The 17919-nt window shown below is 36.2% G+C and overlaps 1 protein-coding gene across 2 annotated transcripts in view; it reads left to right on the forward strand.

The window, feature by feature from the left end:
- The window catches only part of PLA2R1 (phospholipase A2 receptor 1), a 120320-nt gene that overhangs the window by 94311 nt on the left and 8090 nt on the right, over positions 1-17919 (forward strand). For both annotated transcript variants that reach the window (XM_061135344.1, XM_061135343.1), the window contains exons 18-24: positions 570-634; positions 903-1009; positions 2672-2811; positions 11476-11593; positions 12264-12394; positions 12731-12875; positions 16117-16355. In XM_061135344.1, the coding sequence (XP_060991327.1) occupies positions 570-634; positions 903-1009; positions 2672-2811; positions 11476-11593; positions 12264-12394; positions 12731-12875; positions 16117-16355 (945 nt within the window). The remainder of the gene's footprint in view (positions 1-569; positions 635-902; positions 1010-2671; positions 2812-11475; positions 11594-12263; positions 12395-12730; positions 12876-16116; positions 16356-17919) is intronic.

A 17919-nucleotide genomic window follows, 5' to 3' on the forward strand; every position in this document is an offset into this window, starting at 1 on the left:
TCAAACACTGGAAATACTGCAGTATTCTTTTGTCCTATACTGTAGTTTCCTTTTGAATGCGGGAGAGTGCTAATACTTACAACCAGACTAATGCCTAAAATACAAGTTCTTTTTACTATTGAGGTCTTTATGCCTCAAATTGTTTTTCAAGTAGTGTGGTTTTGCAGGAAATTTTTATAAATCATTGAGAGAATAAGTCACTAAACTTTTAGTTTAAAAAGGAATTCACATTCTATTTCACTTTACAATATTACTTTATAAATCCCTACTGTGAGAGTTAGAAAATTTATTTTCACATATATAAGAAACATTGTAACAAAGTTATGTATGAAACTAAAATTATTTTAAATATTTGATTCCAATTTTCTTCTATAATGAGGACGGAGTAGTTTAGAATAATGAAGTTTCAGGTTTTCTCAAGATGCTAGGCCTTAGTGTATTCTTCTTTAAATAACTGGGTAAAATACTGAAGAATAGAAAGCTATTAACAGCAACCCCATTAATCTTAATAGTGTAAAGGGAAAACAAGTAGAATAAATGCTGACATTCCCTCTCTCTTTTTTAAATAGCTATCAAAGTATGGTGTAAATTGGTGGATTGGACTTCGAGAAGAAAGAGCCAATGATGAATTTCGGTATGGACCTAGATTAATTTGCATTTAACCCTATTTGACAGGTTTTTTATTCGCAGAGTGATTGGACTAGATCTTAGTGGTTAATTTGTTGAATGGCTTTCAAACATTAACTTATAAATTTTCATTTCCCCAGCTAAAGACATGAGTATTTTTTTTAATTTAATAAAATAATTATGCCTCCAGCCCATACCCCAGAACTCCAGAAATGGTGTTAGAGACTGAATGTGCAGAATGAGAGAAGGCCTTTCATTTCGTAATTTTCTTGCAGTTGGAGAGATGGATCACCAGTAACATATCAGAACTGGGACAGAGGAAAAGAAAGACCTATGGGCCGTAATGAGAGCCAGAGGTGTGGCTTCATTTCATCCATAACAGGTTATTTTATTACTCCATTTTGGGGTTTATAATGCAAACATAATTTTCAGAAGACTCGAAGTCTCCTTTTAATTGCATTAATTCAGTGAAAAGGTTCTGTTTGGTTACTTTGCTTTTCAACCACATGTCTTTAATTTCATCAGTCTTAAGTTTCCTATAGCTTGTTCCATGCATTCATGTTCTTGAAAATAATTTACATCTAGATAAGTCCTTCATCTTGAACCAAAACTACCAAAAATGTGCCCACTGAAATGGGTCAAAGACTTGCCTAATACTGTTTTCTATGAAATTTCAATATGGGCCCATTTAAAAAAAATCTCTTTGTAGTATCCAGTGTATAATTGGCCAGAACTTTAACCTCTGAAATTTTTTTCCATTTAAGAAAAATTTTCCTTGAATTCCTTGTCTGTTTTTTTACACATTTGGCCTTAATTGCTGCTTGCCTTAGAACACCAACTCTCTGTCAGTTGGATTTAGAGGTATATGTATGTCTAAGATGGGTTTTTTAATTCTATGCATCAGTGCAGTGTTATTGGGGTTGATTGTCCACTAATATCCATTCCTCTTTCTATCCAATAAAAGGTAATGATGTTCCTAACAGATCCTCCCAAGTCAGGAGAAGTAAAAACATGGAAAGCGATCTCTGGCTTAGGGGCCAACTGCAGAGAAAGGAGAGGAAAAACCATGCTGTTAATCAGCTCGCTTTTGCCAGCAGGTGTCACAACAGCCTACAGAAAGGCTGTTTGTGATTCTGGAAGAATAGCAGCTAATCTGAATTGAAAATAGCATTCCAGCCCCTCCTTCAAAACGCCAATATCTTTTTGGCTCATACCCCTCACACTAGAAAACAGAATCTTCCCTTGCAGTTTACATGCATCCTTGTCCTATTCTGGAACTTATGACTTGAATGCTAATGAAATACATTCTATAACCTTTACTCTGAAAATAAAGATTTTCTAATTATTTTCTAAGAGGCTGAGGACTTTGGGATACATCTTCCTGAGGGCATGTCTCTAAAACTGTGTGTTTTGTTCAAGGGTCAGTGTTGAAAAGTGCTTCTTCCTTGGAAGTTCCTGAGTTATTTTTTCTAAAAATTTTTTCAAAATTATTATATTTTTAAGAATTAGAATAGAAATGATCATCTATTATTTTAGAATCTTTCCCCTCTTTTTACCTTGAGGTGGAATACTTTAAAACAAAGAATATTTATTTATCTTAATCTTTCAAAAATTCATATTTTCTGGCTTTTATTAAAAATTAGGACATCTGGAAATAGCAGGCCCTCAGTCTCACATGACAACAACTGATTAAAGCTTGCACTCTTAGTAAAACAAAAATATTACTCTACAAAAATATCCTTTGTTAAACAAGTCAAATGTTCTTAAAACTTTCAACAGTGCTGTGATTTCATTTCCAGTATTTGTTTGCATTTTTCTTGTATTTGCAAAATTTCTACATTCTTAAGTTAGAATTACTGATTTGGCATTTTGCCCAGTTAGCTCTTGTCACAGAGAACTCTATAGTTAGTAGTTAAATATAGTTCAATTTCCAGATTTAGAAAAGTATGGTAAACCAAAGCAGTCATAAAAAAAAATTGACCATTACAGAATTCCTACAGAGTAACCATTATTTCCTATCATTCCTAACCATTTTCTCCTCCAGGTCTCTGGGCTAGTGAAGAGTGTTCAATTTCTATGCCTAGCATCTGTAAGCGAAAAAAGGTTTGGGTCATAGAAAAAAAGAAAGATATTCCAAAACAACATGGAACATGTCCCAAAGGATGGTTATATTTTGACTATAAGGTAAACTTGTTTTTAAAAAGTTGCTTTTGTTTTTCTTTTGTAGATGTTAATTTTAGAATGTAATCGAAAGTGGGCCTGGCTTTGAAAAACCATGAGTTGTCCATTGGACCTGGAATTTTTTTGTCACAATTTTCAATGGAAAATTCTCAATTTTCAAGGGATTTGAGAAGTTTTCTATTTAGGGACAGATCTCTTGAAACAAGAAGGTTTTGTCAAAAACAGCTTTGACACCACACTTCATTTATATACTCAGTTTTTGCTACTGACATTGTCATTCATTGTGCTGTATGACTATTTAATTTAGGTGTGATGTGCGTGCATGCACACGTGTGTGTGTGTGTGTGTGTGTGTGTGTATCTAGGCCATGTTCCCAAATGAGCTGTCAACTCCAGAGGGCCCAGACTGTTTTCCTCTTTTGTGTCTTTCTGCCTGGAGCTCACACAGAGCTCTACACGCCTTGTGAATTGACCAGCTAATAACGTGGCTCAGTCAACTTTGTCTTGAGCCTCATAAAGCTGGTGCTTCCATGCAGAGTTGAATTTTTTTCTTATTTTTTTAAGTGGCCAGTGGGGATATTGTAAGCCAGATTTATTATTTCTGATACTGTCTCCAATTAGGGCTGAAACTTCCCCTCCACTCCTTGTTTTAAAATAAAATAACTGTATAGGCCTTAGGTGGAAGTAATTAAAATGCATCTCAAATTATAAATGTTTAACTCTTTGATAATTAAAAAGCTCAAACTGTGTCATAATTTCACATACTAATATGAAATTGCTCCTCCAGCATGGGCAATTTTCAGTCTATATGTTTAGTTACATTGGCAGGGCATTCTCTCCCTTGCGATCTTCCTCTCATTTGTTACGAGGTCATTTGTATTTAGTACATATTTACTGAGCACATACATATTTGGGACTGATATTTTTAATTGTGGCCAAATTCACATAACATAGAATTTACCATCTTAATCATTTTTAGTGTTAAGTACATGCTTCCCTCATAGCTCAGTCGGTAAAGAATCTGCCTGCAATGCAGAAGACCTGGGTTTGATTCCTGGGTCGGGAAGATCCCCTGGAGAAGGAAATGGCAATCCACTCCAGTATTCTTGCCTGGAAAATCCCATGGACAGAGAAGCCTGGGGGGCTACAGTTCATGGGGTCGCAAGAGTCAGACACGACTTCGCGACTTAAACCACCACCATATGCACGTTGCTGTGCAATGACTCTGCAGACCTTTTTGGCTCTTGTAAAACTGAAACTCTAAACCCATTAAACAACAGCCTCTCACTCTCCCTCTTCACAGCCCCTGGCAACCACTACTTTACTTTGTCTTTATTAATTTGACAGCTTCAAATACCACACATGATTGGAATCATATAGTACTTGTCCTTTTGTAACCGGCTTGTTTCACTTAGGACAGTGTCCTCCAGGCTCACCCATATTGCAGCAAGTGTCAGAATTTCCTTCCTCTTGAAGACTGAATAATATTCCATTATATGTACAGAACACATTTTGTTTTTCCACTTATCCATCAATGGACATTTGAGTTTCTCCCACCTTGTAGCTGTTTCTGCTGGCAATTACATATATACATACATATATGTATGTGTGTGTGTGTATCTTTTTTATTGAATTTTTAAAATACACAGGACAATGATACCATCTTACATATGAGAAGACTGAGGCTTATAACGTTGTGTAGTTTTTTCTTGAAACTTACAGCAATAAGTCTCGGGCTGAGAATCAACCTCAGATTTTCTGACGCTGAGTATTGTCCCCTCCCTACAGATGCCACTTCATATAAGTTCTTAAGAATTACCAAATCACCTTAGCTCTGTGACACGATCGGTCCAGTGGCAGTGTGAGATATTTTCTAAAATAACATAGTCGTTCTCTAAAATGTTATATAGTATTGAAATATACTGCTTTTGATAGTCGAGAGACTTCCCTGATGGTCCAGTGGCTGACTCCACATTCCCAGTGCAGAGGGCCTGGGTTTGATCCCTGGTCAGGGAACTAGATCCTACATGCCGCAACTAAGACCCAGTGCAGCCAAATAAATGAATAAATAAATATCTTTAAAAAATAATTGAAACTTTCAGTCTGCTTCTTATTTTTCAAACTATAAAATATTTCTAGTAAATTACATATACATTTCAATATGACAAAATGCCAAATATTCAATAGGACTTGAGTATTACTAAGTTTTTTATTACAACCTTTGACAATTAGTTTTTAGGTTACTTTATTTTAGTAAAATATATAACGTAAAATATGCTATTTAAGCCATTTTTAAGTGTACAGTTCATGGCATTAATTACACCCACAATGTTGTTCAGCCATCACTTCTGTTTCCAAAGCTTATCATCCTCCCAGACAGAAACTCTATAACTGGCTAAGCAATACCTCCCAATTCCCTATCCCTTCCAGCCCATAAAGTGAAAGAAAGCATTAGACGCTCAGTTGTGTCCAATTCTTTGCGACCCCATGGATTGCAGCCCACCAGGCTCCTCTGTCTATGGAATTCTCCAGGCAATAATACTGGAGTGGGTTGCTATGCCCTTTTCCAGGCAATCTTCCTGACCCAGGGATCAAACCTGGGTCTCCCACATTGCAGGCGGATTCTTTACCATCTGAGCCACCACGGAAGTCCCCTGCAGCCCATGGTAAGCTCTAATCTATTTTCCATCTCTATGAATTTGCCTATTCTAGATAATTCAGATAAATGAACTCATATAACATTTGCCCTTTTGTGGTAGACCTATATAACTTAGCATAATGCTTTCAAGGTTCACCCATGTTATAGCATGCATCAGAACTTCATTCCTTTTATGACTTAATATTCCATGCCACATTTTGTTTATCTATTCATCTGTTGATGGACTTCAATGAATAAATCTGCTATGAACATTGGCATACACAAGGATCTACTGGAGTCCCTGTTTTCACTTCTTTGAGGTATATACCTAGGAGTGGAATTGCTACATCATATGCTAATTCTGTGTTTAACTTTTTGAAGAACCAGCAAACTGTTTTTCACAATGGTTGAACCATTTTATAATCCTGCCAACAGTGTATGCTAGCAATATTTCCACATCCTTGAAAATACTTATTACCCATGTTTTTGATTACTGCCAATACTAGTCTAGTGTTATCTCATTGTCATTTTGATTTGCATTTCCCTCATGACTAATGATGCTGGGCATCTTCTCATGTGCTTATTGACCATTTGTATATTTTCTTTGAAAAACGTCTGTTCAACTCCTTTGCCCACTTTTTATTTGGGTTGTCTTTTTGTTATAGAGTTGTAGGAGGTCTTTATATAATCTAGATATAAAACACTTATCAGATATATGTTTTATAGATATTTTCTCTCATTCTTTAGGTTGTCTTTTTACTTTATTGATAATGTCCTTTGATGTATACAAGTTTTTAATTTTAATGAAGTCCAATTTACCTAATTTTTCTTCTGTTGCTCACACTGTTGGTGTCATATCTCAGGATATGTTGCTAAATCTAAGGTCACAAGTTCTAACTTATGTTTTCTTCTAAAAGCTTTATAGTTTTAGCTTTTATATTTAGGTTTTAGTCCATTTTTAGTTAATTCTTATACCTGAAACTTTTTTACAACTATTAAAACAAGTACATCATAGAGTGCTCTGAAGGGAACCACCATAAAGGAATGCCTTCCTTGCCTCAAAGTCACATTTTTGATCCAGAGAGTGAGAGGTCCCAAAGTGTGAGCAAAACTCTTCTAGCTACTAATCATAATTCCTCCCATGTATAAATAAAGAATATTTTAAGGCAAATCATAACAAGTCATATACTTGGTATTACAGAAAAAAGCCTTAGAAGCTTACAATGGTAGTTTTTGGCCATTGTCCTTTTCCTAAACTTTCTTATCTACACAGATTAGCTCTATTCCATGTTTCCTTGAGTGTAAACATGAGGAATATATACACACACAGGCAAGGTACAGTAATGGTGCTGCAGACCTAGGGCAAAAAGAGGAACTGAATGCTTCCTTTGAAAGAATAGGAAGGTGCATGAGTAAAACACAAACGCAATCACGAGGGAAGAAGGGCTTTCTGAGGCTAACTATGGAGCAGGATTAAAACACCCCTGTGCAGCTCAGGGGCTATTTTTAATCTTTATTGATAACTAATGGCTAGATTAGTGGTTTTGCTCTGTTTAAATACTTAGAATCACCGGGTAAGCTTTCTAAAAATATCAAGGTGCAGGTGACATCCTAAAGATTCTGATTTAATTGATCTGCATGGATCCAGGCATTAGCATTTTTTAAAAGCTCCCTTGGTTATTCTAATGTGCAGTCAAACTTGCCCAGCAATGCAGCAGTTGTACAATTGAGTCTTGGAACCATTCAGAGGATTTGATTACTAAGGATATGGTCACAGCAGGCTTCATGAGAAGTGACCCGTTACAGAACGAGATTTCAGGGTTCCCAGGTGTGCCTTCCCACCCACAGTGCCCTCCCCTGCATGTTAATGGCTAAAATCCCACTGCTAGAGTCTCATTCCTTTGCCTCAACACTTTCCTGTACGTTTTTTATGGGAACACTTTCTGAGGTTGCCTCATCTGTCACCTCCACTTTAGAATAAGTGAGTTTATAAGATCATTAGAAAAGCTGGAAATAGGAGAATTAATGGTTGGGAAGTGTGGAAAGCCCAGTGGGGATAGTTCTGACTAACAAAAAAAGCTACAGAAGGAAAATTGGGAGACAGCAATGACAGACATTACTCACTTCAGAGTTCTAAATAAACATCAATATGTTTCACTAAACTTTGCTTCTTGCTTGTCAGTTCCTAGGACTAATTCTTACTGATTATTTCTAAGGAAAAGAAAATCCTTGACTATTTACTATTTACTATTGTTGACTATTTACTATTAAGAGTTTCAAAACTGAGATAGCAGAAATTGTGGCTTTTCTCATGTCTCACACATTATTTTCTTCATGTTTGATGATGTAAAAGAGGCTTGACCAGGGATTATGCCAGGAAGAGTGAGTCATGTAAGAAATTTGGCACAGCAGAGCTGTGTATAAGAGGAAGACATTCTTTGTGTGTATGTGTGTATCAGATTACTATTGTGCTTCTACTTATATGTTTTCTTCAAGGACCTGGATTTAGTGGTGATGGCTGCTTTGTACCATCTCAGTTCAGTTCAGTTCAGTTCAGTCGCTCAGTCGTGTCCAACTCTTAGCGACCCCATGGACTGCAGCACACCAGGCCTCCCTGTCCATCACCAACTCCCGGAGCTAACTCAAACTCATGTCCATCGAGTCGGTGATGCCATCCAACCATCTCATCCTCTGTCATCCCCTTCTTCTCCCGCCTTCAATCTTTCCCAACATCAAGGTGTTTTCCAATGAGTTGGTTTAAAGTATTGGAGTTTCAGTTTCAGCATCAGTCCTTCCAATGAATATTCAAGACCATCTAGTTTTAGATTAGCTAGTGTTTGGTACCATCTAGTTTTAGATTAGCCAGTGTTTCATTTCATGCATAGCATAGTTCTTCCTTTAAAGAAAATGCTCTCCTTTTTTAAATTATTCAAATTCTTAGCACTTTTTTCATTCATTCCATTTAACTGTGTTGCATATATGCAACTCAGTGGTGAGGAAAAACAAATACAGTCCCTTCTCTTTTTACAGCTTATAGGCTAGAGGGGACAAAACATTAGTAAATCAACCAGGAAAATAACTCTAATTTACAACTTTGGCATAAGTGATGGAGAGTTAGACAGTTCCATAAAAGTATATAACAGGAAGACCTAACTGAGGCAGTCAGAAGGATAGGAAGCATCAAAAGTAAGGGAAACATGTGCTAAAGACCTGTGGTGAGAAGGAATGTAATATATTGAAGAAAATAAAAGAAGCATAGAGAACTAGAATGTAGAAAGTGAGACAAAAGAAGTAGGCAAGGGTGATATTGTGTTCGAGTTCCTGGTTTTATCCTAAGAGCAGTGGGAGACCCCAAAGCGTTTTAACCAAAGAGGGACATGATCAGGGAAAAGAGTCATTCAGGCTGCAGTGCCCAAAGCACCTGACAAGGCTGAGTGACTGAGCACACATGCATTCAGGCTGCAGAACCAAAACTAGACCCAAGAAAGGCAGGGGTGAGGAAAGTAAGAGCCGCTAGGAGGATATTGCAATAGTCCAGACAAGAGGTAAGTCCCTGCGGCTAAGATCATGGTGGGGCACTGGGAATGACGGTGAAGGACTCAGAAATGGGATGTCCAGATGGTAGTACTGAAGGGGTGATGGAGGTTACTGAAGAGTCAGAAGATCTCAGGTTTCAGACTTCCGTAAATACATAACTGACTATGCTATTCAACATCAGTAAGAACACTGAAAAAGGACCGAATTTGGGAGAAAGATCATGAATTCCATTTTCACATTTTGAGCTGGAAATGACTTGGAGACCAAAAAAAGGAGTTTTATATGCAAAACTCATTTAGAATATAGTAAGGTATCCTTACTTCACAGCAATAATCAGAGACGCATTAAACTTGATCACATTTTGCAAAGCAGTAAGTAAATAAACAATTTAAAATTAAGGATGTTGTACTTCATCTTGCTACTTTGCTTTAATTATTAATGACACAATTTCAAGTGTGTTAGTAAACATGTTATATTTTAGATACAATGAAGCTGTGGTAATGAGAGGCTACACTCCCATAGTCAAGCTAGTCAAGCCTCAGTTGTCTGAGGCAAACAGGGCAGTTGGTGAGGCTGGGTGGGAAGAGGGAGGGTATGTGTGTGTGTTTTCTGGAGAGATTTATTGAGCTAAATCAACCAGTGAGATTCACTGGTATTTATGAATGGTTCATTAGTGTGACTATCTGAACACAAGGTGAATTCGCATTAAATGATAAGACTTCCTAATAATTAGTATGTGCCACTCTTTGGAATTCATAATTAGAGGAAAGAGGCAGAATGAAAGGAAATAGATAAAAGGATAGTTGTTATAAAATTAAAATCCTTTAAAGCCAGTTCCATTTCTTTGTGAAGCAAACAGGTAAAGAGGATTGGAAAAAGTGAAAATGTACTTCCTGTCTTGGTTGGCAACTCAACTTCATGCTAGATCAGGGTTTCTGGTTTTTGTTCTAAGAACAGTGGAAAATTCCTGAAGGGTTTAAAGGGCGACACGTTCAGAACTGAGTTCTGAAAAGAATTACCTGAGCAGTATTGATAGTAGGGTCTGGATAATTAATTCCTTCATGTAGGACTCTGACCAGTGCTTTATGGAATGTTTAGCAACACCCCTGGTCTCTACTCTATACTAGATATCAATAGCAACCCTGTCCCCCCACCCCAACCCTGTCTGAACCGTGAAAACCAAAATGTTTCCAGACATTATCAAAATATAATCTGAGGAACAAAATGGTCTTGTTTGAGAACCACTGGACTAAATCTAGAATCCTCAGAATATCACTTCACAATCATTTCAGGGTCTATTGGCTTTTATCTTGTTCCATAAATATTTATTGAAGACCTTCTTAGCTGTGATGTTCAAAGAGGAGTAACATTTAGTCTCTGCTTTTTAAAGAGTTTATGATGGTAGGGAAAGGATAAGGGACTGATATGTTTAGATATTAAAGAAGAAGGATGGGGTGGGATGCTCTCTCAAGTGCAGGGTGCCACATTAACCTAGAATAATCTTGTAGCTGGGATTTTCTCAGTGGCAGATCTCATGCTCAGACTCATCATTGACCAGGGGTGGCTATGTTCATTGATGAGAGAATAATCCACACAGAATATTTTTGGCAGAAAGTCTTTCCTGACTTCTCTGGAACTTTGCCTAAGGCTTTCTCTTCTTTCTGTCTCCTTTCCTCGGATTCCAGATAGCCTGACTAACACAGTTAAACTGCACAGAGCTTAGTGAGGGGTGCTTTTCTTCATCTTGCCTACTCTGCCTAGCAGTTAGCATTCCATACCTCTTGTTCCATAATGAGTAACCCCTGCCATGCCACAGATGCGATTCTCTCCTGACTAACAGGCAGCTCTCACTGCCAAAGCCCACAGCCTTCTTTTAGAGTTCCACTTGACACTGTTGTGCCCGTGCCCTGTCTCTCCTTCCCAGGCTTCTTTGGTCCTGCTCGTGCTTCTCTTCCCTTTGGCCCATTCTTTTCTTTTCCCGGTCTTCCTCACTGACTATTGGACCACCTGGCTGACTCCAAGTACTTAGGGACTTTAAATACCTGATGTGGTCTGAGTCCCCAGGATTCCTCTCTCATTTAAAAGTGAGAGAGTGTATTTGTAAATAAAATCAAATGAACATATTAACTGCCACCAAAAGAAATGTTTTTAGATGAAATCCTCCCCTGTAAACTCTGCAGTGAGACTGGCTTCTTTTTAGAAGGAATGCTATTTTTTCACTGAGCAGAAGACATTGTTCTGACATCCTGCGTGACAAAACATTGCTGCCTCTGAGGCCGCCTGATGCAAATGCACAAAAGGCCTGACTCACCCTGAAAGCTAGTCCTCCTGGTTTTGCTTTCACACCTTTGGAGTAGCTGGAAAAAAGAAAAAAAGAGTCGCTTCTGTCCAAGAAAATCATAAAAAATTTTCAAAGCTGATCCTCGGTGTGTTTAGGAAACTTTTAATTCACTTAGAAAAATATGGAAATGTTTTTTTGGGACATTTTTATAGTGCCTTTTGCTGAAAATCCCTGAAGGCCCAAGTGACTGGAAGAACTGGACATCTGCTCAAGAGTTTTGTGTTGAAGAAGGGGGGACACTGGTCGCCATTGAAAATGAGGTGGAACAAGGTAGTGTACTCAATGTTCAATATTTACTGAAGTGTCTATTAAAATATTTCTCTGAAATACTAACCTTTCCAAGCCAACATTTTAAGTATTATGTTGCTGGTGACACTAACTTTTCAGTGTGACCTATAAGGTTTATATCATGATATCTGTAAAAGTTAGTACACTCCACTGCTTAGAAACCGCTGATTTTTCAGAGCCTTTTGTCTCACCAGGAGTAATGGAAAGAATAAAGACATACTTATGATCAGTATTTCAAAATAGCTAAAATAATCTGAGGTAAAGTCTATTATAATTGCATGGTATAATTTTTTAGATCCTTTTAGATCCCTACATACTTTTATTTGCTATTTAGGCAATAATTGTGTACTTTAGTTTAAGCATAAGCGATTAACCCTCCTTTGCTTAGGAAGACACTGAATGAACATTGAAAATTGTTTTGTTAATGATATGATGAAATTCCAGGTTTAGCCAGCTAATTTCTGTCAATTTAAGCTGAACAAAAATGAAAGAGACTGTATTACCTTAATAAGGACAAAGTAATGAATTCCTACAATTGATTAGTAATTAAGTTTTGCTGTCATTTAAATAAAATCATAGCTATAAACAAAATCTGATGATTATCCAAATGGTTTATATGTATTAAATTTGCTAATGTATTCTTATTTTTCAGCTTTCATTACCATGAACCTTTTTGGCCATACCACTAATGTGTGGATAGGGTTACAAAATGATGATTATGAAAAATGGCTAAATGGAAGGCCTGTGTCATATTCTAATTGGTCTCCATTTGATACAGTAAATGTAAGTTTTAAGATTTATTTTTTATCAGTCATTTTAGCAAGAGATCCTATTTGAGACTTGTTTACTGAAGTTTTATTTTTATTAGTTTGTTGTTAATGTATTAATTTTTAATAATGTAATTTCATATAATTTTCATGCATTCCATAGATGTAGTTACTCATCACAATAATTATTTATTTATTTTGTGGGTTATAAAGTGACTTGTGAACAGGTTTATTAAATGCAAATAAAGGAATAACAGTGTTTGAATTTTTTAAATTATGTTCTTAATAAAAATGTTAATGTTAAAATAATGTTATATGTTACCATTTTTTTAAACATGTATTTTTTTTGAAGATTCCAAATCACAACACCACTGAAGTTCAAAAACGCATTCCTCTCTGTGGCTTGCTGTCAAATAATCCTAATTTTCATTTCACTGGAAAATGGTATTTTGAAGACTGTAGAGAAGGTTATGGGTTTGTTTGTGAAAAAATGCAGGGTAAGAAATATTTGCTTTTTTATTCCTTTCATTTCCATGGCCCATTCTTCTCTTCCACATTTGTTTACATGCTATATAAATGATAGTTTCATAGCTAATAGTGCCAGCACTTATTCTTTGAGCTTTACACACATATGGTCACTTAATCTCTACTACCTCAGGGTTGTGCCCGCTAGTGGGGTTCTAAGGACTCCAGAGACCACTTGAGTGATGACCAAGTTTATGTATTTATTCTGGTCATTTTAAAAGGTTTTACTGCTTGCTGTAGGATTATGTGTCTGTTCAGATTATTAAAAAGACATTGAAAAATTATTGGAAAAGAGTCAAGGAAATAAGCCAACTCAATACAATTAAGTAATTAACCTTTCTAGGAACCGTAAAATGGTATCTGTGGCTAAACATGGCATACAGCACTTTTCTAGATCTGATTATCAGACCCCTAGTGACTTCTGGTATGAAATACCAGAGCTATAGTGCTATAAGTAGCCAGTGGGAACAGTGAACAGTGTAGATGCACTCTAAGTGACCTTGAGTAATAAAAATAACAATTAACAAGAGCTCACCTCTCATGCTTTTACCCAGTCTCAGGCTTCCCTAGAAGGCCATTGTCTGTGTCTAGAGCTGAGTGGAATTCTAGGCAGCCGAGGATATACATGCTTACTTGAAATATGAATTATACCTCTCAGTGTTACATACACACAAACTCTTGGATGCTACTAAGTATCAACCATGCTCATAAAAGCAGTTTCAGGAAAACCCTATATCCTAGTTCACAGTTATCACTTAAGTATAGTAGTGGTTAGGAACTGAAAGAAGCTATCAGATCAGTTATAGAGAGAGTATTATGAGAAGAGCAGAGCCTTGTAGGAAAAAAATAATATCAGTATATCATTACTTGCACACTTATGATGCACCTGGAACTGTGCCTTCGTTTTATAAGTATTATGCCATAAAATCCTCTCAACAATTCTATGAAGTAGGTAAAAGCCTCCCCATTTTACAGATGAGGACCTTGAGGCTTAGGAAAAATAAGGAACATACTGAAGGTCTCTTGGTTAAATACAATGATTCTCTTCTATTCTAAGAATAGAATTGTTATATTTATTGTAGGAATAGAATCATTGTATTTAACAATAATGTTGATCTTTTCAGTACTCTCTGAACCACTTTCTCTCTTTAATATTTCTAGAACTAAGAATATATATGATTTTTTGGAGGCAGTGGTGGTGGAGTCCAAATACCGCTTGGGTTCCTACCCCATCTCTGTAAATAAACTGTCAGTAAAGTTTCTCATCTTCTCTGAATCTTGATTTCTGCATCTGTAAAATGGAATAATAATTATCTCCTGGACTTTACGTATATACAATGTTTAGCAAGTTCCCAGCATAAGTTTAACAGTTATTGTTTTCCTTATTACTGTTTTTATTATATTACTATTCAACTACATTAAGTTCTTGTGGTCTACAAAATCTGGCTATCCAAATTCTGGCTCCTCTTCTTTATTTGTCATATGAATATGTGTTTGCCTTGGGTTTAGAACCTAAGGAGTTTGATTTGCCCAAAAGAATAAAGACACCTAAATGAAAAGAGAGACAAGGGCTAAATCATGACCCCCAATTTTGAATTTGGTTTCCAGTGGACCTATATTTCTCAGGGAAGCAGATGGCCAGTTGTAATGTTCAAAATCACTTATGTTTTGAAATGATGAAATCAATAACATAGCGAGAAATTCATATATGTGAAAATACTGGTGCATGACTTAGTGGGGAGTCAAGTAAATTGGCATTTAAGTCACACATACAAGGAATTTCAGTTACTTTAGTTTTAATAACTGTTATTAAATAGCTACTTTAGCGTTATATTGGTTTTGTGTAAATAGCATTTAGACTTGGTAATATCATCTGGTAAACAGACTTCTACAAATAAAAACTGATGATGAAAGTGTGGTCCATCAAAATTTAGTTGGTAAATAAAATTTTAGTTGGTGAATAGATTCGTTTCACTTTGGTTTTACAATATGTATTACTGCTACATCAAGGTAACAGTGTCAGGAAAAGTCAAATCCCCACTCTGCCATTTTTATTTGGGAGAGTATGACAAGAATAGGAGAGGAAAGCAAAAAGTAGCATTTATTGAGTGCCTGCTGAATTTCACATCCTATAGTAAGTGCTCTACATAAACATCTCCTTGAATTTTACCCTCATACCTCTAACAAAGGCTTTAGTAATCTCTCGCAGACCAGAAATTTGAAGTTTAGAGAGACTGACTAATTTGGCCAAGGTCTCTAAGCCATTTACGGTCAGGTCTGCGATTGAGTCCCAGGTCTTTGGGTCTGTCTACATCTCCCCATGCTCCTTTTCACCCCAAATGTGATAAAACCAGTATACAGAGAGAAATCCCAGCTACTTTAGGTCAGACAGTTCAGAAATACCCTGTCTCTGTGTTCTAGAATTCCTAAATTTAGCCTGAATATAGTACAGAACAAAATGGCAAATGTGTGTATCAAAGAGGAAACATCTTTGTATAACACACAAGCTTGGTTTTCACTTGATCACAGCCACTCATGAACACGAAGAACCAATTATCATGTGTGGGAAAACCTTGTCTTTTCATTTATAAATCTTGACTCTGACAGGGGGTGATGTATTATTAATAATGGTTTATAAGAACTGTAATGTATTTCTAAGCATTTATTAACTTATTTTTAACTTCTCTTTAGAAATTATATTAATATTAAGTAGGATAGAAACTATCAACCTCAAAAGTTTAATAGTGTTATATTTGAGAATATGCATTTGTAAATTATGTCTGCAAAGCAATATTTGACTACATTATATTTGTTAGTATTCTCTCAGTAAATATTAAGTTCTGCCGGCAACAGAACTTAATATAAGGCTGAATGTACGTACTAGAATTAAACCTGCCTGACGAGGTCACTATCAGTTTCACCAAAAAGTGGTCAGTTTGACAAGGGATTATCAAAAACAGGAAATCTAGAAATTATTCAGTATATGTTTATATATGTTTAAAAACTCATTCATTAAATTTTCTAAGTGTTTTTGTCCTTTAGCGTCACCTATACTTACAGATACTGTCTTCATTTTGAAATAGTCAGTTCTGGGAGGAAAAACTCTGATGTTAACAATAGTATGGATCATTGTACTGGGATCCGTGCCAAGCTTTGCCTCCCCCTTTCTCATCCAGATGCTATAAATAATTTTTGTTTCTGTTCTTGTTCTAGATGCTTCTGGACACAGTATAAATACATCTGATATGTATCCAATCCCTAATACCTTAGAATATGGAAACAGAACTTACAAAATAATTAATGCAAATATGACTTGGTATACAGCACTAAAAACCTGCCTGATGCATGGAGCAGAACTGGCCAGCATTACAGACCAGTACCACCAGTCTTTCCTCACTGTTATCCTTAACCGAGTAGGATATGCCCACTGGATTGGACTGTTCACTGAAGATGTAGGTTTCCTAAAATCCCTTGTACGATTCTTGCATAATTAAGTTTCACATCTACATCCTTAGTGAGATAGCCACTGACATTACCACAGAAACAGAGTCACGAAATAACAATAAATGTAACATTTAAGTAATTGGATTATACAATAACTATTGACCAACCCTATGAACAATGGAGAAGTAAATGGCAATCCATTCCATTATTTTTGCCTGGAGAATTCCATGGATAGAGGAGCCTGGCGGGCTATAGTCCATGGGGTCACAAAGTGTCAGACATGACTGAGCAGCTAATACTATGAGCATACAATAACTATTGACCAACCTTATGAGCAGCGTATGACTACAAAATAAAGGTGTCCCTTTTTAGAGTTAATAACTACTTGCCTAATTTCTGGAAATTAATACCCTTCAAAGGTTCTCTGAAGATGTCTGAGAAATTTCAGGATACTGCCTTATACGTGCACTAGAATACATCCTGAACTCAAACACCTGAATTCGGGTAATTTGATGCATTTAAAGAATCCCCAAGAAAAATGAATCATACCTCCTGCCTAGAAATTTGGCCATTAATTAATTCAGTACTCCTTATAATTTAACATGTATGTTATTTTTCCCCTCTAGAGATATGGTTTGGAAAATAATATTTTTTTAATGAAAGTGGTTACTCAAATAATGAAAAGTAAACCTATTCAGTCCTGGCCTCTAGTTCTACTCCTCAAAGTCAATCACTGTAAACAGTTTCTTGTGTGTCATTTACAAATTTTCTGTGTATGTGTATATATATATAAATACACACACACATGTAATGGACTAAAAGGTATACTCTTTTTTAAATATAAGTGAGCTCATACTATATATATACTGTCCTTAACCTTGCCTTTTTATTAATATAGGTTGTACAGCTTTGTGTGTCAGCTCATAAAAGTCTAATACAGTCTTTAAGACAGCAGCATATACTGATATGCCACAATGTATTGAACCATTCTCCTGTGAATGGACTTTTGGGTTCTTCCCAGTTCTCACAGTTCCAAACAAGGCACAACAAATATCCTTGTACAAGTAGGATAAATCCCCAGAAGTGAAGTTGCTAAGTACACTTTACATTTTAACAAGCAATGGTGCCAAATTGCCCTCCAAAAGTTTGCGACAATTTACATACTAACAACAGTATATGGTAACATCTAGTTTTTTCACATCCTTGTCAACACTGGGTATGTCAAAATTTTAATCCTTGCCAGTAGGATAGGTGAAAGGATGGTATTTCATGGCTGTTTGTTGTATTTATTGTTGTTGTTGTTGTTGTTTTCCTTATTATACTTTTGTATTACAGAATGTTTTAACTTTCTGTAGGCAATTTTGTTTTATGGTCTCTGGATTCTTTTATCAGACATGGAAAGATTTTTCCCATGTTAAGAGCATAAACTATTTAGCCAAGTTTTCTTTGGCACTGTTATGTTTTCAACTACATGTATGAACCTTTGTTGCTGTTGTTGTTTAGTTGCTAAGTCATATCTGACTCTTTCACAACCCCATGGACTATGGCCCACCAAGCTCCTCTGTCCATGAG

This window comes from Dama dama, chromosome 33 (genome assembly GCF_033118175.1).
Source record: "Dama dama isolate Ldn47 chromosome 33, ASM3311817v1, whole genome shotgun sequence".
Taxonomy (NCBI): domain Eukaryota; kingdom Metazoa; phylum Chordata; class Mammalia; order Artiodactyla; family Cervidae; genus Dama; species Dama dama.